The following is a 25156-nucleotide window of genomic DNA, read 5'->3' on the forward strand; positions in this document are numbered from 1 at the left end:
ATTTTTGTCTATAATTAAAACAACCAGAGTAAATTTAACAAGGATGCAAAGCAGTAAGACTGGACTGAAGGTTGTCTTTAAGGAATATTTGTAATAGGAGGGTAACTACATCTAGTCTCACAATCAAAACAAATAACACAAATAAATTCAATGTGCTTGCTATCTCTCCCCTAAATAAATAATGTGCAGTAATGTCTATATTTCCTGTTCATTTGATCATAACTTGATAACTTTTGTGTGTGTGTGTCTGTGTGTAGTGTTGCTGCCAACAGTAAACAAAACCTGATGACAGTGGCGAACCTGGGTGTAGTGTTTGGCCCCACGCTTATGAGGCCGCAGGAAGAAACAGTTGCAGCCATTATGGATCTCAAGTTCCAGAACATTGTGGTGGAGATTCTCATAGAACAACATGAAAAGGTCAGACTTCACACTGGAGAACTAAAACTAGTGAACAGCCCAAAATGTTGACTAGGTTTGCAGCTTACTAGGTTTAAAGACACAGCTAGTAACTCAGAGAGTATCTCATTACAGACAGCAGGCAGCAAGTGAAATGTATTTATTTGAACAATGTTTGATTTTGAACTTTTCAATAAGGTATCGCCCATGCAGAGTTTGGTGTATTTCTCTTCACAGCCAGGAGGGGGAGCCATGTGTGTTTTGACTGGACACTGCTCAGTTAGCTTCTCTTTCAGATGGCTCAAATACAGTTGGACCACCATACTCATTTGACTAAAATACAGGTTAAAACACTGGTTTAATCAGCTTTAGATGACAGTAATCTGGTTAATCCTAAAATGGGGTTCATTCTGAGGGACAAAGGGAGAAAGAGTGAGATTATTTCATAATCTCTAAATTATTTAGCCTACATTTGAAACAGGCTGATGAATTGCTTTCATAGTATGCACAATGTTGTGACCAATGATCATATTTTAGTTCTGTATTCAAAATAAACACTAGGATCTATTAATCACTTTTGCTGATTACATTTTCAGTGTTTCATATTCTCTTCGGTAAACTGACCTTGAAATAAAAATGATAATATAATAATAATAATAATAATAATAATTATTATTATTATTATTATTATTATTATTATTAAATCAAATAAACTGGAAGATTTCATTTGAATAATTAAATGTTGGAAGAAAAATAGGGGAATTTGTTTGCATTTATCATACACAGTTTTAAGAGATATGCATGCAGCCAAGCAAGATATTGTGAACATCATGGTTGTTTTATTACCCATTACAACATTAGTACTCACTTCAATATGTGTGCTTAGTGTATGTAAAATAATTATGCAAAAAAAAATTTTTTGCGTGTGTTCTGAAAAGCACTCTAAAGCAGCATCCAAAATTCCATAGTTGGGCAGATTAATGTTTAATACACAGCGTTCCTAGACAAAATGATATTGCGTATGACCTTGATGTTGTTTTGAGGTAAGTTAAAATAAGTGGGCAAAGCGTTGAGATTCAGAAGGAATGACTCTGCAGAGCAGCAGACTGATTAGCTCCTCTCCAGACTGCTGATACCCCCAGATGCACTCAACAGACAGTGTTTTGCATTCAGGTCCATCTGTAGAGAGAGATAGAAAGAGTAGTTGGAAAAGTTGCGAGACAAAGAAGAGACGAGGGGGAAGTGTGTAGACTGAGGGCAAAGAGACAGAGAGGGAGAGGGGTGAGAGGGTAACAAGAGAGAGGCAGAGCTGGATGGAGAAAGACGAGGAAGAAAGTCTGAGAGTGAGAGAGAGGAATGGGCAAAGACTGAGATGGAAAAAGGGAGAGAGAGAGAGCAAGCTTTGCTGTCGTCTGCAGAATTTCACAGCAGTATCAGATTTCCATCCCTTCTACCAGCTCCCTCATTCCTTTGTTCATCCCTGTCGAGACTTCCACACTTCTGTTAACCTCCGTCACTCAAACTGCCCGTCTGGGGTTCAAATGTAAACGCTGCATGACTATAATGAAGCCGACGCTATTATGAAAACATGTTTCCTGTGTTGTCACTGAACGGCTGCCACTCATTCAAATGCATGTCAGTTTGAGCTTCTCACAATCAACTGGGAAATGAGCATGGGTTAACTTATTTAGGCTTAACTCCCATGAGAGGTCTTTTGATGCCTGTTGCTGTTAATGAAGCTTGCAAACACCTCTTATATAGGGAAAGTTCAACTAAAACATGTCATTTACAGCCAACAAGCACTTACTTTCTGCACATGAGTGGAAATAACCAGCAGGTGGCAGTAGCCTGTATTTATCATTCAAAAAGGAAAGAGCTAGGTCTGCAGCTGTGCAAACTGTAAACAAAGCTGTAGCTTCTTCGCTTGCTTGCTTTCATCACGTCGGTTTTTATACTCATGGACTGGTTCGCTAAGCTGAACAGCCAATCAGAATGATCTCCCTCACCGACAAGCCCTGCCAGAGATTCAACATGCTCAACATACCCGGCAGGGGTCTGACGAGTGCCAACGGTGCAAAAAACGCCACAAAAACTAGGCCGACAGATGCTCAACTATGGCCTGACATTGCCTGATGGCTGACTGTTGTGTCATGACTTTTAAGCTCTAAAAAGCACCATAAAAGCATTACAAATTGGATGCATATGAGTTATGTCTCATATTCCATGTGCTCTGAAGTCTGGTATCTTTTGATGCACCAAAATTTTGTCAGCTGAAAAAAATTCAGCTGAAGCAAAAATAAAAAATTTTCAGCAGAAATGGTTTTGAAGGGCTGAAATCAATGACCAAAATAATTTAGTTTAATTAGCGCTTCTCCTTAAGGACATGGTTGTAGTGTCATGGCTCATGAGGCCACAGGAAGAAACAGCTGCATCCATTATGGACTTCAAGTTCAGCAATAAAAGGTGAGGCTTCTCACTGGAAATGAGTGGCCACATCTCAACTAGTGAGACAGCAAGTAAAATCAATCTCATCGTGACCAAAAATGATGCTAGAGTAGCAATATGTAAAATTTGTTCGACTGAAAAATCAAGAGGCTTGCTGCCAATGAACTTTAATACAACTGATTTAATTTATCACCTGAGAACACGACACTCAGCATAAAGTTCAATTACCCAACTGTCCAAATTTTCAGTTTTGTTTTTTTCGGTTTGGTGCATCATTACTTTTGAGTGTGGAACAGAGTGAAATTAAATCTTTATTCCATGTAATTCTTTCCTTGAAAGTCTTGCTTGACAGTCGTAGTCGCCATTCACTATATTAAAAAGAGCAGCTATTCAGACATTTTACTATAAATCTCATTTTGTGTTCCATGTAAGGCAGAAAGTTTTGATGTTTACATGAGTTTGGATTGACTATTCCTTTAAGATACAGGTCTCGAGCACATCCAGAATCTTTATTTGTTTTTTTCCACCACACATTCGCACTCGCATACATAATCATTGTTATTTCTCTGCAGGCATCGGCTCTAAACAAACTGTTTACTTTGATTTTTACACACAACATATTCAGTCTAGACAGAAAATCCAACTAACTTTTTGTTCTTTTAGATATTCGGGGATGCTCCGAGCAGCTATCCATGCTTAGCAACTACAACCCTCTCTGCGCCAACCAGACAGTCCAAGAGGCTCAGCCGCCAGAATCGCCCGCTGGCTGTGTACAACCCTCAGGTGCTGGATATTCAAACAGGTATGAGTGACTAATCGGGTTTAAGCACAGTGAGGTCAAAGAAACAGCACAAGGAATTATAGTTGTCACATACATTTGCTATTAAATACAAAATGACTAATATTTAGGGCCTTTATCAACGGAAAGAGAAAGATGAGCAGAACCACACAGACTCTCACAGATATTGCATCAAAATCTCAGAAAATAATGGGAAGAAATTCAGCAGATTATGCCTGGGCCTGGAGATATGATATATAGTAATATCTTAATAATTTATAATTTTTTATTTAATATTAAAGAGACTTTGCGGCAATTCATAGAGGTAAATGTTCATTGGATCAACCAGGTGTTAAAATCACTACTTTCTTTTTTTTGCAGTTTTTTTTTTTTTTGGTTTGTTTGTTTTGGGGGTTTTTGTTTTTGTTTTTGTTTTTGTTTTGTTTTTTTGGATTTTTTCCCCCATGTGGACATTGACCGTTTGTCTCAGTGAGGGTTCATGACTATGTAAGTCTATTATTGCACACTGAGCAATCAGATGTGATGCTCTACTGAAACATGCTGATTACCCATTGTCACTCTGGGCTACAGGATGTAGTTTGCCAGTCCATATTTAGGCAGATAACTGATCCTTTTGTGGGCCTGGACTGCTTAGAAATGTGTATCCCAGTTCTCTATTTGGATTTGATATGCCACCCTACAGGAATAATTTCAGGCTGGGATCAATGCAGAATTAGGCTAGGTTTTGAGCAAAGTATTTTTATTTTTAGTACAGAACAAAGCAGATCATATTGCCAGTTTCACTTTCACACTAAAGTATTATGGTTTTTAATTATAGGTTTTTATGTATTTACTTGTTCTTCCACACTACAGCTGTGCAGGTATACTAAAACTAGCATTGACTCTTTTCACAAAGTGAATTAGCACATTGCCACAAAGCTTTCCAAAAAGTGTTGGGTTTCGAAAATGCTGCAGTTTTCAGGATCACATGAACCACACTTTTCCACACAAGATAATAAACACTGGTTATTTGTTTAGTAGAGATCCCTGTGTGTTTTGGGATGTTAATTCAGAAAGGGGGGGTGGCCACTGACAAAATAAACACACTAAGGTGGAAAACCATAAAAGTCTGTATTAAAGCTGGATTCATGAAATGGCCAAACCATCATTATTAATCTCTACATCAGCATTTTCAAGGTTGAAGGACCTCTATGCATTTTAGTTTTGTGTGGATATGTAAAATGTAGGGTGAAAAGTGGCCACCCTTATGTGATCGCATAAGCTAAATACTAAACTTATTATTATTATACTTATATTACTATACTTACAATTTATATTGGTGACCTCCCCTGTTGGGGCACTTTTGGTATCAGAATAAATGATACACTACTGTTCAAAAGGTAAGCAACACAATTATTATTATTATTATTTTTTTTTTTTTTTTATTAATAATACTAAGAGATGTTTCTTAAGCAGCAAATCGGCACATTAGAATGATATCTGAAGGATCATGTGTCTGAAGCCTGGAGTAATGATTCTGAAAATTCAGCTTTGCAGCACAGGAATAAATTACATTGGTCCCACTTTATATTAGGTGTCCTAAACAACTATGTACTTACGTTGAAATGAAGATATATTTTTTTACAATGTACTTATTGTGTACATACATGTTTTTACATTGTCCTTATATTTTAAAAATGCCTGCATGTAATTACATCTGTAATTAATTTCTGTAATTACATTATAATTAAATTGTTGACCCATCTCTTACACCTTACCCCAACCCTTAAACCTACCCATACCACCAAAGCTTTCCCTAACCTTACCCGTATCCCACCTCAATAGCAACAAAAGTGTTTTGCAATTCAATATGAAGACAAGTACAAGGTACTTTTTTATGTAAGTACATAGTAGTTTAGGCCACTTAATATAAAGTGGGACCATTACATTTTAAAATATATTAAAATAGAAAACGATTCTTTTAAATTGTAATAGTATTTCACAATTTTACTGTTTTTACTTTATTTTTGATCAAATAAATACAGCCTTTAAGAAGGCATCTGTATCTGTCTTTAGGTTGTGATGCTGCATTCGTGCTGATACTGTAAGTGTCCAAACCACTGTTTATTGTCAGTGAAATTAAAAGAAAATGGTAGACTTTTAAAATGGTTACAAAGGAATGTGTCTGGCTTTCTGAACAATGTGACTGGGTTTTACCAAGATCCCTGATTTTGTCTTTTAGAGTTCATCAGTCTGTATGGCACATTTCAGTATAGATTTGGGGGTGCCACCAATGTTCCCTCTAATTTTGTTTCTCGATGAGTACAAATTTTCTCTGTTGAGCGTATATTTTGGTCACCTGAGCAAAAATTAACAGTCACTAAATTAAGTATTTAGGTTAATTTTAGGTTTCTTGAGATTTTTTTCACATTGCTGTATTAACTGTACCAGTCTTTACCAAGAAATTCTATTAAAAAATAATTTCTGTCCTCCTGCAGGACAGTTCAGTTCTTTATAATAATCTAATATGAGCAGTTACAATGATGGTTTGGAACAACCATAATGTGTTTTTGTACAGTCAATTATTAGCAACAGACAGTGTTAAACCATAAAAATTACATGTTTATTGCTTATGAATTTCCCAGATTTTATATACCAGGAGGTTTCAAGATTTTTCGTGGCAAGGAGCCCTAAGCAATCCTCTTGTGAGATCAATTTTTTTATTAGGCTTACATTATAATATAATAAAATATAATATAATCTTTAAGTATTTAAACTGATATACAGTATTATATCAGTTTAAATGCTTCCATTTGTTTTAATATATTATAAATTGAAAAACAAACTGAAGCATTTAAACAGATCTGATAGCTAAATATTAAGAAAAGTGAATGTTAACTCTTTTATAGTTATCTAAACATCCCTGAAACCCACACACCACCACCACACACAAAAATCTATTTAAACTGAGGTATATCACTGATGTATTTTGAGATTGCAAGCTACACCTGTGGTGGGTGTGTGATTGTAAATGTCTTAGAGTTTTTTTAACATTCTGTGCCCATCATCCGTTATTTCCACCACTTTTCATTAAAACATGGTGTTTTATTTCACATTTCTTTTCGTTTTGCGTTGCCTCTCATATTTAGGTATTTAGTCCGCAAACATTACAGTATTTTTACCGTGACTGATTTGGCTCAGGGCCAGCCAGCTCACACGCGCTCAGTCGTTCTCTTTTCTATGAAACCTGTAAACCGCATTCACCAGTTCTAACTCTATAGCGGTTGTCCAAAGCACTTCAATTATTTCTCATTTAAACTACTACAATCAAATAGATTTCCCCACACATGATTTTAATGTCTGTTGTGTGCGCGCCAATTATTTTTTTCTGCGCGGCTGCGGCTTCAGAAGTGCGCGGCTGTGCATGCGCGCAGCTTAGAGGGAACATTGGGTGCCACAATGTTATATGGCTTTGAAAAGAGGCTGTTTTTGAAGGATGGAGCAGTGCAAACTATCTTAGACTCAACAGCAAAACCTGCAACCCATCAGAAAGTGTTCATTTCACATGTGAAGGGGGCATTTATGTAGGAAACTATACTAAATGCATTGCTTTTTTTGCAAAAACAAAAACCCATTACAGATATACCTCAATTTAAAAAAAAATACTATGATATAGGACAGCACAGGGACTGTCACTATGAAGTTCTGCTTTTTTATGAATTTGTGGACTTTTTATTTATTTATTTATTTATTTATTTATTTATTTATATTTTACTTTTGTCATTTAAACACAATTGTTATCAGTTTCTATTACCTCTTAACACACAGTGCAAAAGTTTTTGCTTAAATTCATATGGTAACAGTCAGTGGTTGGCTACACAAGAGTGTTAAAACCAATAATGACCTGTCAGGTTCAAAAATAAAACATGTCAGTTAATGTCTACAATGTCATGAAGAATGAGAAAGGATGAGAAAAGAATCAAAATATCACCTCAATTTATGAGCAATTTGAATCTTTACGCTTTTTGTTTTATTTGGCACTGTGTGTTTGGAAATGTGAAAATAACATGAGTTTTCCTTTATATAATAATAATAATAATAATAATGTTTTAGTAGTTAGATCATGATTTAATGCATTTCTTAAAATGTTTCCCTAAGTTTCTAAACGTTTCAATAAACTACGATCTAATTTTATTTAGACACCAAAGTATTTGAACTGGAATGGCACAGACATTGTCACTTTTCTTATAAGTCTTCAGTTTGTCTCAACCAGATATACAAACAAACACAAGAACACACACATACACACACACAAAGAAAGAGAGACTTCCCAAACTCATTTCCATGTATTCAGATAATGTATTCATTAACAGTCTGAATTGATCTCATAAATGGTTCTGAACTCTCTCTCTCTCTCAATATATGTCTTATTCATTCTCATTTTCTTTTTGTCATTTGGACATTATTTTCTTCTTTGCAATTCTTTCTGATTCTTGCTTCTTGCTCCAGTCTCTCCGTCCTCTGAGAGTCCAGCCCTGGGTAATGATGAAACATCAGTGGGCAGTGATGAATCGGTCTCCTCCCAGTCCTCGAACGCCTCAGGAACGCCCCCCGAGAAATCCAAGAATCATCATGCCACCATTAGCACATCGATGCCAGAGAGCACCGGGTATGTAGCAAAGACTTGCCTCTCTCCAAAACTTTTGTCATAATATGCATTGCTCATGTGTTAAATGTATAAAAAGGTATAGAATTTCTAAAGTGGACTACAGTGCTTGAAGTGTAAAAACATTACTAAACAGGTGAAAAACTTGGCAACTAATTGAAATAAGTTTAAGTTGAAGATTAAAATTACTAACTGGAAATCAATAAAAACCAAAACTGAAATAAAAATAAATGAAACCTATATAGTAATATTAGGAAAAAAAAAAAAAAAAAAAAAACTAAAAGCACATAACAAAATTACTTATAATTAAACTAAAATTAAAATGAAAACTGAAAATATAAAAATAATAGCCAATTCAAAGTAATAATAAAAACTCTAAGCCAGGATTAAGCCTTAGTTCAATTAGGACCTTTACGTCATTTACGACATTTAGCATGTCTTTTATAAAAGTACCCTAAAAATAAACTTTACTGGTGTAAATCATGAGACAAAACAGTAACACTGGCATATTTTAAGATATGTCAGTGCAAGTTACTTTCAGTTGAAACGGCTCAAACATGCTTTTTGGTCTAGGACTACCTTAAGCCTTGTCTGTGAAACCGGGGGTAAAAGCATAAAAATACTACTAAAATAACTGGGTCAGAAAAAAAACAGCTATATGTGTTTTATCCATTGTACATTGGCATGAAAATCCCTCACCTTTCGGCGAAATTCGCCGTTTTGAAACCAAAATAGGTGACCTACGTGAATCGTGTAGATTTGATGAAAAGGGGGGGGGGGGGGGTGTTCATATTCAGTGAACTGCGAACAGGTGCACGTGCCAGAAGGGAGCGCGAGATTCGGTGAACTGCGACCTGCGATTCAGTGAACTGTGAACAGATGAGCGTGCCAGAAGGGCGCGCTAGTGCATGGAAATAATAACGCGAAGGGCCTTGCATCACCAGTGCAGACTTTACTGTCTATGGTGCAGACCACGCCTGGCCTCGGCGATTTACCTGACTGAATTTGGTGAGTGATGACAGGGCTCGACAATAAGGACTGCCCGATGGCCCGGGGCCAGTGTGAACGACGCTCGGGACAGTAGACGCACCGGTCACTTGCCCGATCGGGCCAGTGCTGTAGGGTAGTGGTTCCCAAACTTTTTAGCATGGAGTACCCCCTGAAGGCATTACCATCCTTCTGCGTACCCCCTCTCTTCCACTTCGACTGCAGTCACACCTTTACTATTAAAAATGGATTTCCACTGCATTTTTTACCTTTATGAATAACTTTATAAAATAAATAATGTTTTAAATAAAAATGTTCAATAGAGAAATATGCAATGATGGTAAAACTAAGTAACATTTTTACATATTAAACTAAAACCGCCAGTAGGTGGCAGCAAGTCACTGTTTTTATGAGTGAGTCATCGAGTCATTCATTCAGTAACGAAGCAAGTGGCTGTGAATGAATCATTGAATCGACTCTCACAATTCGTTCAAAGCCGCAGAATTGTTCGAGAAACACAGACGTGTGTTGTAGTTCTGCTGTGGTTTTCGTTATTATTTCGTTGCAAAATAGAGTAAATACTGGCAGTACTGTGTTTAAAATCTACGTTTTGTTTTTTGACCTGTTGTATAATAATGTCATGTTTGCAGTCATGTGGATATTTGGGAACAATTGCATTCTTGCTCGTTATCGTCATTAAATACAATAACTCACACAAGGTATGTTTTTGTACCGGAGAAAGTTTGAGTCTTAAATCAAAAGTAATCCATTATCTGTGTCTATATTTGTTCTTCATGCGAGTAAGTGCTAAATCCCCACTTTTACAAAGGTGCATTGTCGAGAACGACAGTAATATAGCGCGATTTAAGGCAGCAGATTCGGCACACAATCTATCATATGCATGCTGCTTGTGTGGACACAGTCATTTTTGACAGAAGATGATGAGGTAATTTGATTAAATGATTTACAACATTTTGGCAGTTAGAAATGCATGCTCTATTTTTATATTATTTTAAGGTAGAGTTAAATTAACTATTCAGCATTTTGTTCGCGTACTCCCTTCTGTCCATAGACAGTGTCACCTCACATACCCCCAGGGGTACGCGTACCCCAGTTTGGGAACCACTGCTATAATATTGTAGGCTAATTGTTGATTTAACGATCTGAAATTATCGAGTATGTCCCTCACTTTACAAAAACAGTCTAATGTTACTAGACACAGCATAGTTATTGTTACCTACGGTTAGAGTAGTGTGTGCTTATATTAAAGTGTATGCTTTCACTGCGTGATTTAGTCTATTAAAATGCCCCCAAAATTCAAGATAAGGGGCAAAAATGGCCCTGTATATATTTCATATATAATTTAATAAAGTTAATCAATATTACACAAAGAGCTCCGTTTTTCTCCAAATATTAGCATGATTACAAATGTGATATTGATTTTATTCAGCATACAATTTAATGAACAAGAACTTAATATCAAGTGACTTACATTTTAGACACCAAATCGTTTCGCTGTATTTCGCCAACGAAAATAGTTCCAAAGTCCACCGAATTGTTTTGCGTCTCTGAGCAACACTTCCTGAATGAATCAGCCGCTTGAATGAATCGGTTGAATCTCAATGATTCGCTCATTCGCTCATAGTTATACATTACAATTTCTGTACAACTTCTGTTTAAACCTACATAACTTGAAAAGCACCATTTAATTTATATGTTTGTTCTGTTGTATTTATTTGTGCTATTACTCGTAATTTGATTATTTGTTACTATTTTACTACTTACTGTTTATTTATCTAATAATATTTAAAATAAAACTAGTAGCTTTTGGTGTTATAACCTTATGTATTGAGGTTAAATTTATCAAAAACAATGAAAACAATAACTATGCTTATTTTATAGGCCCATTTTCTTGTCTTTTACTTTTATTAATTTTTTTGATGTGGGGCCCGGAAAATTTCGGCGGGGCAAGTAAAAATTTGAACTACTGGCCCAACTGGGCCAGCAGAAAAAATCCTTAGCGTTAAGCCCTGAATGGTTTCAAAAATTTTAATATTTTCTGGTATATAAGTTACCCAGGAGCTCTGTTGACATAGACTTGGCTAACGTTAGCTACAGCTTGATGAATTGAGTCATTGAACACAGCAGGAGAGAACGCAACGTTAGCCAGCTAGCTAAAGCTCCGGTGGAAAATTATTAGCTAATGCTACCGTTTTTTAAGAAGTTAGATTTTGAGGTGAGGGGACTGACAAGGCAGAAGGTAAAGTGGTCCACCGTTCTAATAAGTAGACCTGCCAACTTGTACGCAATTTACGTAGCGGATACGCATTTTGACTTCAAAGTACGCTGGTACGATTTGTAACTCTAAACTACGCAAAAACCTGATGACGCCTCTGTGCACGCGCAGTCCTCAAATCAAGCAACAGCAAAAGAAGAAGAGTTCGACCAATCATAGCGCTAGGTTCTTCCCCCAAATATACTGTAAATGTTAGACCCAGTGACAGGCTGGCATGAAATGGCTTGCATAATACTTAGTAAGGAGGCCATAATCATTTTTGACTCATGGCTGAAGTTAAGTTTCTCCAGCTCTCCACAGGTTGGCAAAAAAAGCATCACAAAATGCATCAGATTGATGCTTTAAAATGTGGAATATTTAAATTTTTCTTACGGGACCCCAGACCCCCCTAGAGGGGTAATATCCTTCTCACCTTTTTCACCCCTGACCTGTTTTCATGCCTGAAAATAATTTGAATTAGATAGCAGAAAACTATTGCATATATTGTAGGCATAACCTGACCATCCCTTCAGCTGTACCTCATCCACTTCCTGAGATTTTTTAGTGTTGGTATTTTTTTTTCTGTTTCTGAGCTCAAGCCTGTGCTTGTCAACTTGATTTAGTTCTTGTGCTGAGAGTCTTATCCTGTGCCAGTGTTATTTGCCAGAGGTTTTGCCTCTGGTTTCTCAGCTCTTTCACAGCCTTTCAGATGCTGTGTGTTTGTCTGGGGCTCATGTGTTGAATCCTAATAGGGGCCCACCACTTTCTGCAGAGTCACCTGGAAATAAACTTTGTGTCCAAACATCTGCTCACTGTTTCTATCACTCCACTCTAAATTTGGATGAATTTTGTTCTCACCCATTTCCACAAACCACAACCTCTATCCCTTCCTGCACTCCCTATATCTCTTAATTACCCGTTCATGTGCTCACATTCCCCCTTTCCCCATATCCATTAGAGCTACTCTTTGATCACATGCTGCTCTCTCTTCTTGGCCTGCGGTCCTGTGCGCAGACGGCGCTGGTCTTATGTAACCCTCTGCTTCTCTCCCTGCCGTTTCCCACTCTCTGCCATCAGAGGAAGCGGCTCCCTGTGCGCCTGTAAATCCTGCCTGCTGTTTGTCCGAGGGACAGGTGGCCACAGCCCTACCCCGTAAACACTATTGACACAGAGAGATGTTTGCCTTGTTTACCCTTCTAGCAGGCACTGTCGCTTACAGACCTACTCCTGTCCATATGTCACGAGGTTGTCACCTGATTATCTGTAAATCTCAGCCCCTGGCCTTGAAGAAGAGCACAGATCACAGTGATGCTGTAGTATATATCTAGTCAGGATAAATGATGAATTGTGCTATATCACACTTGATGAAGCTTTGGATGTTGACAGGCCACTGTGTAATTGATGAGACATTAATTGTATTCTTGCCTCGTTCGAGATAATGTGTTGCAGCACATAATGTTTCTTTAATCCAGCATATCCACAACTGCCATAATTTTGAAAAATGTTATCTGTTATACAAAAGATACAAGTTGGATCAGTGTGTATTTGCATGTATAGATCTTTATACACTTGACTATAAAATGCATTAAAAAAATGTAATTTGTATATATATATATATATATATATATATATATATATATATATATATATATATATATATATATATATATATATATATATATATATATATATATATATATATATATATATATATATATATATATATATATATATATATATATATATTTCATATTTAACTTAACTTTAATATTAATTAATTGTAAGAATACATGGATCAATAGCTATGTTTCCATCCAAAGTTGCGAAGTGAACTGCGCAAAATTGGAATATCACATAAAACATTTGCGAATAAAGCACTGTTTCCATCCAGCAAGTCGAACAGAACAAAATTGTTACTTCCTGATAAACTGTCTCCAAATATCAATAAGAAAAATGGAAGTGGCTGCAGTAGAAGCCACTGTATATAATATTTTTTTTATATAATTAGTTGTGCCTCAGAGTGTGCAGACGAAACCCAATAAACGCTGTCATGTTATCTTGCATTCAGATGCCTGGTGTTTGTAAATGCAATCATATGTGTCGCTTCTGGGAGGGAATTATACTGAACCACTTTAACAACAGACTTTGCTCAGGCATTACAGAATGACCAAAACAGCATTTCAGATGTTGTGCAACGAGATCGGTCCGCTGGTTGGTCCAGTTAAGTCTTTTTTTGATATGCATCAAGGAATTTTTTCGTTAAAATTGTTTCATCATAGTTTATGCGCATGTTTTTGTATCACATAAGAAATGTATCCTCATTTGAGCGCATACGTTTTTCATGTGCATTTTTAGAATTTATGTGCATTTTGGCATTTCCATTCAGCGTTTTTTTTATTTATTTATTTATGCGCATAGAAATAGGTGGATGGAAACATAGCTAATGAAAAATTGTGAAAAACTTAAATGAATTCCTCATTTCCTTCATGCAAGCATATATTTTTTATTGACATGTTTTGTCCTCTACCACTGTGTATCCAACATTGCATGTACTTATTAGATTTACAGATTGTTTATCAGTAAGCAACACTTAAAGGAGGTGCGTTGAGTTGTTAAACACAGTAGATCAGTGTTTGTTTTTCATTTCTGGTTTAGTCTTAAATCGTTTTGTGCCTTTTTCAAGTAGGATACTTTTTTAGAGGATCAGAAAATAAGACATAAGATGCAATTCTACGCTAAATGCTGTTTTTAATAGCTCAACATGAGCATGATTTTCTTGGTTTGGCTTAGTTGTAATTATAAAAGCATTTTTGGGGTGAAACCATCTCCATGAGGTTCTGCTGGTTGCCATGGCAACGATATTGGATTTTATTTCCTTTCCCCCCACTTCATTTAGCTTTTCTTTAGAGTTTGATGATTCAGATAAGAGTATGTAAAACACCCCCACCCCTTTTTTTTTCTTTTCTGGAGTGACTCTTGTTACCCTGGTGACATCTGATGTGTGTGAGCATAACCTTGATTTGAAATGTGTGAGTGTGAACGTTATGTATCGAGCAGTGTGTGTGGTGTGCTAGCTGGGACTCATGCAGCTGGTGTGAGGTTAATGAGTGGATTTGCTGCACTGCAGCGCTGCTGGAGTCTCATGCTGATGTGCAGCAGCTGAGGATTCACAGACCCACTGCAGAGTCATAAATCACTGCATCTCTCTCTCTCTATACATACTGTACATATACATCTCTTTCTCTCTCTTTCTCTGTTCCTCTGTCTCTCTCCTGCCGGACTACACTTCTCCTCATTTGCCCCTCTGCTGCCACTATTCCTGCTTCTGTGAGTTATTCACTCTTCTCACCTTCAGCACGCACACACACACACACACTTCTCATCCCCATTCTCTTGAGTTTCACAACCAATGTTACCCAAATATAATTAAGAGTATGGCTTTGTTTCAACTGTTATCCGTATGTATCAGTTAAGCTCTGAGCAATTATGGCATAATGTATTATATATTTTTAGTGGTCGACCAATTGATCGGCCAGTCGATACATCTGCTGATTTTTGCCATGTGTTAATTAATCAGCATCGGCCGATTGTGCTGCATATTAGGCCGATTAATAGGCAGGCACAATTGCCATTCCACCAGCATAAAGGCCCGGTTAAACTCCATTTTCCGCATTCTGCTGAATCTCGCACACAGTTCAGCATGCAAGCCTTTCAAAGTATAGGTGCCTATCTAGTGGACTGCTGTTTTCAAGCGCTCAAGTCACTCACACATGTCCTGTTTTACACGCGGATCATCCTGCATGCGGACTGGCCTTCAACCAGCTGTAGTTTAGGTAGGCAGGTATGCAGGGGTACCAGAACCTGGTAACGAGCCCATCGGCTAAATTATTATACTAGCCTGCATTGTATAGATAAGCTCTGACGTAATCAATTCTGTTTCTGTATGTTACTGGAGAATTTCTCTCCTTCTGAGGCTGCGTATGAGACTGAGCAACTCACAGTCATCGTTCACACACAGCTTCAGCTATAACGATGGCAGGGGGAAACAGACTGTTTTGAAAGCGTTTTGTAGCCTACTAGAATTGATGCTGGCCATGCTTATCATAAGAGCAACAAGTCATTTGCATATGAAAGTAGGAGCACGTGCAATTCAGACGAAACTTCTGGCTAAAACGTGGACGTTAGCTTTCCTCATTAAATGTGTCTGTGGGTCCGACATAGCCTCATTGGGCTTATGCAGTAATAAGCAGCAGGCTGTGTAATATGCGTGAATTCTTGGGTTATCACTTGGAAATCGGCCAAATATATCGGCCAAAAAAAAAGCCATCGGCTGCCCTGATTTCTAAATATCTGTATCGGCCAGAGAAAAACCAATATTGCTCAACCTCTAATATATTTAATTAAGAAAGCAGAAGTGAAAATTGCATGTACACTGTCGTTCTTAAGATTTTATTATTTACTTTTCTTCAGCAAGAATGCATTAAATTGATCAAAATTCACAGTAAAGACATTTATAATGTTACAAAAGATTTCTATTTCTCTTTAAATAAAAATTGGTTTCCATGAAAAGATTAAGCAAGACTGATCATAATAAGAAATATTTCTTGAGCACCAAATTTTGAAGGATCTTGTGACACTGAAGGCTGGCGTAAAGACATTTGCCATTACAGGAATAAATAAAACTTTAACATTTAATATTAACTAGTCGATTACGTCGATTACGCACTGTTTATGTTCATCCCTAATCTGCTGTCATGTTTCACACAAAACTAAACTCTAGAGCAGATGTTAATGGCTAGTATGGCAGCACCACATAATGCAGTCCTTCACATTTTCAGGACGCACAACCACATTCAGCGACAGTATAAAAAATGGGGATGTCAATAACATCGGGATGTTTTATCAGCTTGGTAATAAATAAATAGAGCAGCTCGCTCCCACTGCAGTTCCGGTGGATCTGCGGATGAATGCAAATCATTTCTCTGTCTTCTTGAGTAAACTAAACCTGTCATTCACTGTGGCTCTCACATTATATGACGTGACAGACAACTAGTTGTCCAATGCGGTTCCGTTCATTCAGCGTGATTTTTTTTTTTTTTTTTTTTCTTTCCCAAGAATGTGGTTGTGAGTCCTGAAAATGTGCAGATGTCAGTTTGGTTATAGAATGGGGTTGTCGCGCTCGTAAAAAAAACAAAACGCTGTTTGAATGCAACTGTATTAAGCGCCGCTGCCATACTAGACAGGTGATTAGGGATGAACATAAACAGCGCGTAATCTACATGAGCAATATCACACTCATAGACGTGTGATATGGCTGTATGTCGGCACGGCTGTGATTCGGCCGTAGGTAATCACAGCATACAGCCATATCGCAAGGCTGTGGTAGAGTGTTGTTACCATGCCATCATTTTACGTCGGATGCTTCACAAACGATGGTCAATTCTGGATTTGCACAAAAGATTAACATGACAGCACATGCTAGTCGATGAGTTGAATCAACTCCACAGCAACTACATTAATGTATCCACTAACCATTCAGAAATGTCCAGATGCATTCTAAAGGTTGTAACTTCTTCCTGAGTCTCTCCATCAGTGTCCGACTCCAGTTTGAACAATGTAAGGCTGAACACAGTTACTGACAATCCTCATTTTGGCTGCGTGAGATTCTCCGGCTTTGTTGTTGTTGAAATGTTAAAACTTTGCCCTCTTCTGGAAAGCTGCCGGGAGCAGATGCTCATTTGCATTTAAAGGGACACACACCCAAATAGGGGCAAATTTGACAAGTTATAATAAATTATCTGTGGGGTATTTTGAGCTGAAACTTCAGACACATTCTGGGGACACCAGAGATTTATATTACATCTTGTAAAAGGGGCTTTAAAACCCAGATGCGCAGAATTACTTCCTTCCACCACAATTAACTGATTTATGCTGATTCTAAGGGGTTTGAATAAATATGTTTTGAAAATATTATTTAAATAAAATCAAATAGATGCAAATACTTACTATGGCATGATTATTTATTTTAATAAATATTTCATACTGACATTTGCAGTGTATTCCATGCAGTGCCTGATCCTACTGTCAGCTATTGCTGATCTGAAGTGCTCATTTGCATTATTTGCATTTTCTAAATCCTTCAGATTCTTGGGGATGTTGGGCAGTTTTCCCCATAACCTTCACTTCTCTCTCCCTCTCTGAGATTGTGAGACTGTCTGAGCTGCACAGCCTCTCTAAGAAGAATAATGATGAAGGGGTTTGTGTGTGAGGAATATTATATGCTGCAGAATGTGTCTTTTTTTTAACCCCCTTTTTGTCTCTGTTGTGTTTTATATGTTTTGATGTGCATAAATCGATGATTTTTCTCATTTAGTAGATCAAAAAGTAGCTTAGAAGCTTAAAAGTATGCAATTTGTGGATTTTAACAAAATTGTATCAGTCCAAACCTTTATTTATTATTTCTTTATTTCTGCTTACTGACAGTATTTTTAGAATAGGTGTGTTTTACTTTAGGAAGGCGGTACAGTATACATTTTTTGTGGCACTTTTTGTTCCACAGGATATGCACTGCCACAGCTTCATGGATGAATAATGCCTCCCCTGCCTCACTTATACCAGTAAAACCTGAATCAGTTGGAATGGAAAAGAATAAACCTGAGGAAAGGTAAGATGTAAACACACTTGTCCCTGAAGAACACGTATTATACACTCATCCACACCTCTATTCTAATAGAATGTAATTAACTTGTTCCAATCTGTTGATTTAAGTGTCAGGTTGGCCGGTTTTGGCTCAGCCTTTATCACACACTCTCTCACTCTCTCATTGATTCTTTCACTCGCACTCAAAGTCTCACTTAAGCTCTCAGCCTCAGGCTATTAACTCAATCACACATGCATTCACTCACTCGCAAAGTCTTCATCTGTCATTGTTTAGCCTCCGACTCACACACTCGCCAACTTTTCCTTTCCTCCTACATGCCGACACAACTGTGCTCTCTCTCTCTCTCTCTCTCTCTCTCTCTCTCTCTCTCTCTCTCTCATCTATGGTTTCTCAGCTCTATTTCTGACTCTACACCTGTACACACACACACATTTTCTTTCAGTCTCACACTTTCCAGGCAGGGGCCATTGCAATGATCTATAGTTCTGATCCAGACACAAAGATGCAATAACTTTCCATCCTATAAAATGAGTGATGGCCAGTGGCAGGTGATCAGACTCATTCAATTTAAAGTCTTTTAATCTGTTAAAAAGCTGTTGGAAAAAAAATGACTGACCTTCAGGAATGACGTCTTTGTTATGTTGCAGTTGTAAAGTATATTTTCGTTAGAAGTCTTGCAGTAACTCTGGATTATGGGTGTCTGCCTGGGTCGTGTATTAACTATAGAGCACGTTGATATTTGGAAGCTATATATATATATATATATATATATATATATATATATATATCAAATATAGTTGAATGAGTTAAGTACTAGTAAAGAGAGTCTAGACACAGTGTTGCTATTAATTTATTTCATTGGAATAAAAAAAAAATCTTTAAAGGGGTCATGAACTGCATTTTTTTATTGTTTTATGTTTCCTGGAGTGGACTTATGTTAGTATGCTTTTTACATCAAAAATTGTCATAATTTAGAAATAAAAGGCATTTTTCCTACCCTGATTTTAGCCCTCTGGTTTGAGCGCTCTGTTTTAAGGGGCGTGTCTGCTGTGAGACTTAAGAGTAAATACCCACTGCTGTGACTGGCTAACATCTTTGCATATGAAATAGCTAAGTATTACCCTCAAAAACTTTTAGCACGTTTTAACTATTACAGCTCTCAAGGCTAACTAATCGTGAAAAGTGTTGATTATATTTAGATCATAGCATGTAAGGTTGCAATGATGGACATTGTAGCCAATCACAGACATGTATTTGAGCACATGAAAGCAGTGATCTCGTCATTGCAACTCAATTTCATAACGTTTTTTTTTTTTCATCCTACTCAGAGAAACATCGTGAAGTTGACCATAGTCACTGGTTTGATTTACTGACACATAGGGCTGCAACTAACGATTATTTCAAGAATCGATTAATCTGTCGATTATTTTTACGATTAATCGATGAATCGGAGGGGGGGGGGGGGCATTAATTTCCGACCTTTTATTCAAAAACAGAAATGACCTCAGAACGTGCAAAAACAGGTTGCTCTTTTAACATCCCTGAGCTGTTAATGTAATAAAAAACAATGGACTAACACAAAAAACATACACATGTATGCTTTACATCTGCCAAATAAGGCTTTTTTTTTAAATAAATTGCACAAAAAGATGTATAATTTTGTTTAGCTTAAGATGACCAAGTGCTATAAAAAACTTTAAAATGAAATTTAAAAAGTACAACAAACACAAATATATTTATCAACAATAACCGATATAGGACAAAGCACAGAATAAATACATGACAACAGATCAGTGTTAATTTTGACAGCAAATTTTGATTTAGTTTTAGTCATGGTCTTGTGGATTTTCACGTTCGCAATCGAAATGTAGCCTATGCCACTGATAAGCATTGTAAATGCAGTATTACAGTACACATACCAATTAAACGCGCAGGTCTCCTCTCGTGCGTCCTCCTCATTGGACGAGGCAATATCACTTTAGTTTCGCTTTCAGATATCTATTTTATAGATGCCATCAGTGATTTTATCTTTCTAGATGTAATTACCAAAATCAAAGCAGTCCATAAACCTTAAATCCTCAAATCCGCGCGTCAACCTGAGAGATCAGCCTCCTTACCTTGTCAAGTGGTCAAATTCTCGGTTTATGAATGGACGGTTTGGCTTGATTGACATTCGGGCATGATTTATATACCATCGACCTGTCCTAAAACGTTAGCGCGCTTTGATCGATTGTTTGGAGATCGCGTGTTTCTCTGTTCGAAGCGCATTTCCTGTTATTTACATTCGCGACAAAACAGTTGATTATTTATGAACGAAAGCGTGAAAAAACGTGAAAATGGTCTCATTTGAAAGAAAATATCCAAAGCTAAAAGATGATATAGTGTGACTGATTGAAGCAGCCCGTATCAAAAGTGCGGGGGTCGATTTCTGTCTTTTCAAAACTGCGGGGGTCCTGACAACGGCACGCCTGTTCAGAACAACGTTACGGGTCTCTCCGATGGTCTTTCCTCTACCTCCGTTCTGCTATTTATTTATTTATTTATTTTTGCTCCGATCTGCTTCTCGCTCAACCGCGCGTTTTTATACTCAAACATCTCCGCGTCTCGTTGAGAGGCATAATAGTCGCGCGACACAACGAATCTATAATGAAATTCGTTGCCAACTCTTTTGATAATCGAATTTTATCGATTTTATCGATTCGTTGTTGCAGCCCTACTGACACACAGATAAAGAACATCTGGCTGTACATGAATCATTACATATCAGATCAGGCATTAGAATTAACACAGTTACTTACATGTTGTTGCATTACTGTCGGGTCCATATCTTAAAAGTCTGTATTCAAAGCCTTCTCCGAAATGCGATTTGATTACCAAAGAATCCACAGTGAAATGTACCGAATACAAATAAATAATGCACATTCACATTTCTGAAAATACCATGTTCCTAGCATTAGGATCCTTTGAAAGGTAATGTTATTTTTAGTCCTGTATCGCTCTTCTCTTCTTGCCATCTCACTAACATGCCAGTGGGCAGGGCTAAAATTGCAATGATGAAGTAGGCATTGATTTCTTCTGCGGAGGCAGAGTTTCACCTCTCTATAGATAGGCTATAGATAGGCACAGATAGAACCTATCTATCACAGATAGATAGGTTTCGGGACGATTTTTATTCAATAAAAGCTTTTATTTGACTAATAAGAAAGCTTTCAGCTCTAAAACCTGCAGGATATTCTTATAGTACAATGACTTCTTATATATCAAAAGCTCAAGGTATCAAAATTAGACATTATTTGGCTAAAATTGCTCTTTGTGCATACTATTACAATCTGTATTTTGTAAGATTATTGAAATATGTATGCAGTAAGTATGGATGTTTGGGCAAGTCGTGGAAAAGTCATTTATGCATTAAAGGTGTGTAAATGGTTCTGTGCTTTGGAGAACATGCTCCAGATCCACTCCAGAGGAACTTTTGATTAATAAATGGCAGGATATGCCTGGATGCTGCACATGCTTGCTTGAGAATTTTTCTCTATTTGAATCATATCTACTCTTTGATTACTATCTTACTTCACTACTTCTTCAAAACTCAGCTCAGGGATTTTTACAGACTGACGTTAATCACGCAGACTGCTTTCATTGATAACTTCGGCTGATTCCACTTTGCAGCTAGTTGGAAAGTCGTGTCCTAATCCCCACCCTTCCGAATAGCGAAAGGCCCACTAACTGATTGCCTCCATTTTTCAGTGTCACCCTCATGAAAGCCAAGGCTGTGTACCCCTGTGAGGCTGAACATGATTCCGAACTCTCTTTCCAGGTTGGCGCAATCTTCCATGACGGTAAGTGTTAACGTTATCACTGCCACAGGCACTCACCCGAATCCGCAGACATATTGGATTTGGCGGGTCCTACTGGCACAAAAAAAAAAAAAAAACTGATCTTATATCAGCATAGGTGGAGGGAGGGAAGTGGGGCAGGGTTGTAGTATCCCCTAAAATCAATTCACAAAGAACGAGACAGAGCTAGAATGACTCAAGGAAATAAGGGCCTTAATCACTGTCAGAGCTCTTGTTTTCTGAAGGCATTATGTCAACAACTTCAGCCAAAGCCTTTCAGCAATCTTGCTGAATTTAACATACAATCAAGATGATTTTGAGCCAAATTAATGGAATTTCAAAGTGATTTTTTTTTTGTTTATTGGCACCCCATATGATATGACAGATTGTATAAGTAGCATTTTTGTTTCATTTATGGAAAAACTTGATTGTAAAATGAAAATATATATCCAGCTAAATAATATTGCTCAACTTTTTTAAAAGCAAAAGCATTACAATCATCCAGGCTAATGTTGATATGGGAACAAAAATTGAATTTCAAAAAAAAAAAAATTATGGGCATAAAAAATTAAAGCTAATATATAAAGCAAATATATTTTGCTAGACATGATTGTTTGCATGCTTGTTTACTGCAATATGTGATTAAAAATATTGGATAGAGTTTTTAAATTGTCTATTTTTGCCTCTAGTCAATTAACATAATTTACATGTTACAAATTACTGATGTTTCTAACACAGCATATGCATGTACCTTTGCTCAAAAAAAAAAAGTTTTTTTTTCACATGGACGTCATTCACATTCCATTATTGTTATAATGCATTACATTTATTTAAATGATAGGTTGTCCTTTGACAAAATCATAAGTGACTACCTGTACGGGCATCCCGCTGTTTGTTCATGTAGGTCTACACACGTTACCAGTCAACTGTTCAGTATTTCTTTGCTGTTCCTGGCTTATATGTCTAATACAGCATTCAGCATCCTCACCATGCAGTGATAATTAACATTCACAGTTATCAGTATCCTAAGTTTAGACAGTGCTTCAGTACCCTTTCATTATATCATCGCTGTTCTCATCTAAAAGTAATAATAATAATGATTACTTTCCACCCATTATTCACAAATCTCCCACCTCTTCTGTGTTTGTTTATTAAACACATTGGCTACTAATAATAATTAAATAATACACCTCATTTTACCTTTTTTTTTTTTTTTTCTCCCCAAAATAGCACAGTAAATGCTGGAAAAGTCAGCAGACTGCCTGGCTTTAGCTCTCAATTTTTTTTTTTTTTTTTATGTTATTTCCTGATTTATACCCAATGTGGTGTAATTGACATTCATCTGCCATGCTAACCATCCACATAAGAAATGTCTTCCATCCGATGAGGAATTGTTGCTTGTCTGACATGCAGTGTGACAGAAGAGCTGCAGTAAGACTTTTACCTGTGTGTCTATGGTTTTGCTCTGCAGTGACACTCTCCAGGGAGCCTGGATGGCTGGAGGGTGTGCTGGAGGGAAAGCGAGGACTCATCCCTGAAAACTATGTGGAGATACTGTAACTCCGAAAAGAAAAACCCTCTCACTTCTCTATACATGGTATCCATGGTCTCGGCGGCTCTTTCACAATGGCACCGCTTGTCGCTCCTCCATCATTCTTCACACTAAAGACACTGAGAGAGTGTATATATATATATATATATATATATATATATATATATATATATATATATATATATATATATATATATATATATATATATATATATATATATATATATATATATATATATACTGTATCCAAAAACACAGATGTTTTTAGCACATGAATTAAGTTCAAGTATAAGCTAAGAATGCTATATACATATAAAGAGACTGCACTTTTAAAGTTTGGAAATGTAAATATGTTGCCTGGGAGAGTACTCGTACATCATTGTGACCATTTGTGTTGTTTTCTTTTAAAATGCATGTCTCATGGTTTTAGTAAAGTAGTTTGAGCAGCATTAGTTTACTCGATACTCAAAGATACCTTGAATATCTTTTCTATTTAATATTATCATGTTGCATTTTTGGGGGCATGTAATGATGTATAGTAGTAAATATGAGGAAACGTGTCAAATTATGACAGTGCAGTGACCGTTGTCACTTTGAAATAAACAATTTGGCTTCTTGGAACACTTGAGCTGTTACTAGACAAAATTATTAGATATTGAAATTGATATGCGATAAGTATGTATGCGTTCGCATCGAAGTGCCTTAAATTTATGCATGGCATGTGTGACGCTGTTCAAGAACTCGAACACAGCAAGTGTTTTTTTTTTTTTTTTTGCTATTCTGTACATAGATTATAATGTTGTGTTGAAAAACAGAGTCCGGAAAATAAAAAAAAAAACAACCCATACAGTGATATCAAATTAAACATCTTCCATCTGAGTTGTGTACATAGAATTATTTTTGTTCAAAGACGATTAAAGGCCAAGCACTTTCCCTCTTTTATGTGGTTAAAAGTTTTAAAGACACCACACACACACAAAGAACTTTAAAATGGCAGGACTTCACTGATGTTTAATGAGACCATGTTCATTTTTCTAAGAGCACTTGTTCCAAGGGTTCATTTTTGTGACTGATCGTAACGGCGGTTATTTAAGACAGTGATTTATGACCTCTGCAAAGGTCTTGGCATTGATATCATTTTTGTGATGTTGACTCTTTTGTTGATCAATGTTAAATAAATAAAGTGTTTTATTCTTATATCTTGGTTTTTTATTTCTATTTATATGCCAAACTAAGTGTCTATAAATAATGGAAGCCATATGCTGCGGGCTCTGTTGACCCCCTGATGTGCTCTCTGGGGAATAAACTAAAACATTTGTAATATGGCTGTTGTTTAATGAAAAATAAAGTAACATCGTGTGTAATTTCTTTCTTTCAGTCAGTTAAGTTAATTGTGTGGAAGTGCTCCCATCAAGGTTTAAAAGGCACCTTCTTTTAGGCTTCTGCTGAATAACTTTAGCTTGAATAAATTCAAAACTATTACTGTCTTCTGATAAGTGTTTGAATTTGTTTAATATGAATCTTGCACATATGAGTGATAAACAATAGCCAGTTTCACAC

At 36.8% G+C, this 25156-nt stretch overlaps 1 protein-coding gene across 2 annotated transcripts in view; it reads left to right on the top strand.

Annotated features, from left to right (window-relative positions):
* arhgap10 (Rho GTPase activating protein 10) overlaps positions 1–23736 on the top strand; it is a 75575-nt gene extending 51839 nt beyond the window's left edge. For both annotated transcript variants that reach the window (XM_067404884.1, XM_067404885.1), the window contains 6 exons: positions 258–417; positions 3505–3643; positions 8129–8288; positions 18107–18211; positions 21956–22047; positions 23516–23736. In XM_067404884.1, the coding sequence (XP_067260985.1) occupies positions 258–417; positions 3505–3643; positions 8129–8288; positions 18107–18211; positions 21956–22047; positions 23516–23604 (745 nt within the window). In that variant the 3' untranslated portion in view covers positions 23605–23736. The remainder of the gene's footprint in view (positions 1–257; positions 418–3504; positions 3644–8128; positions 8289–18106; positions 18212–21955; positions 22048–23515) is intronic.
* Positions 23737–25156: the final 1420 nt, after the last annotated feature.

Source organism: Chanodichthys erythropterus, chromosome 12 (assembly GCF_024489055.1).
Source record: "Chanodichthys erythropterus isolate Z2021 chromosome 12, ASM2448905v1, whole genome shotgun sequence".
Taxonomy (NCBI): domain Eukaryota; kingdom Metazoa; phylum Chordata; class Actinopteri; order Cypriniformes; family Xenocyprididae; genus Chanodichthys; species Chanodichthys erythropterus.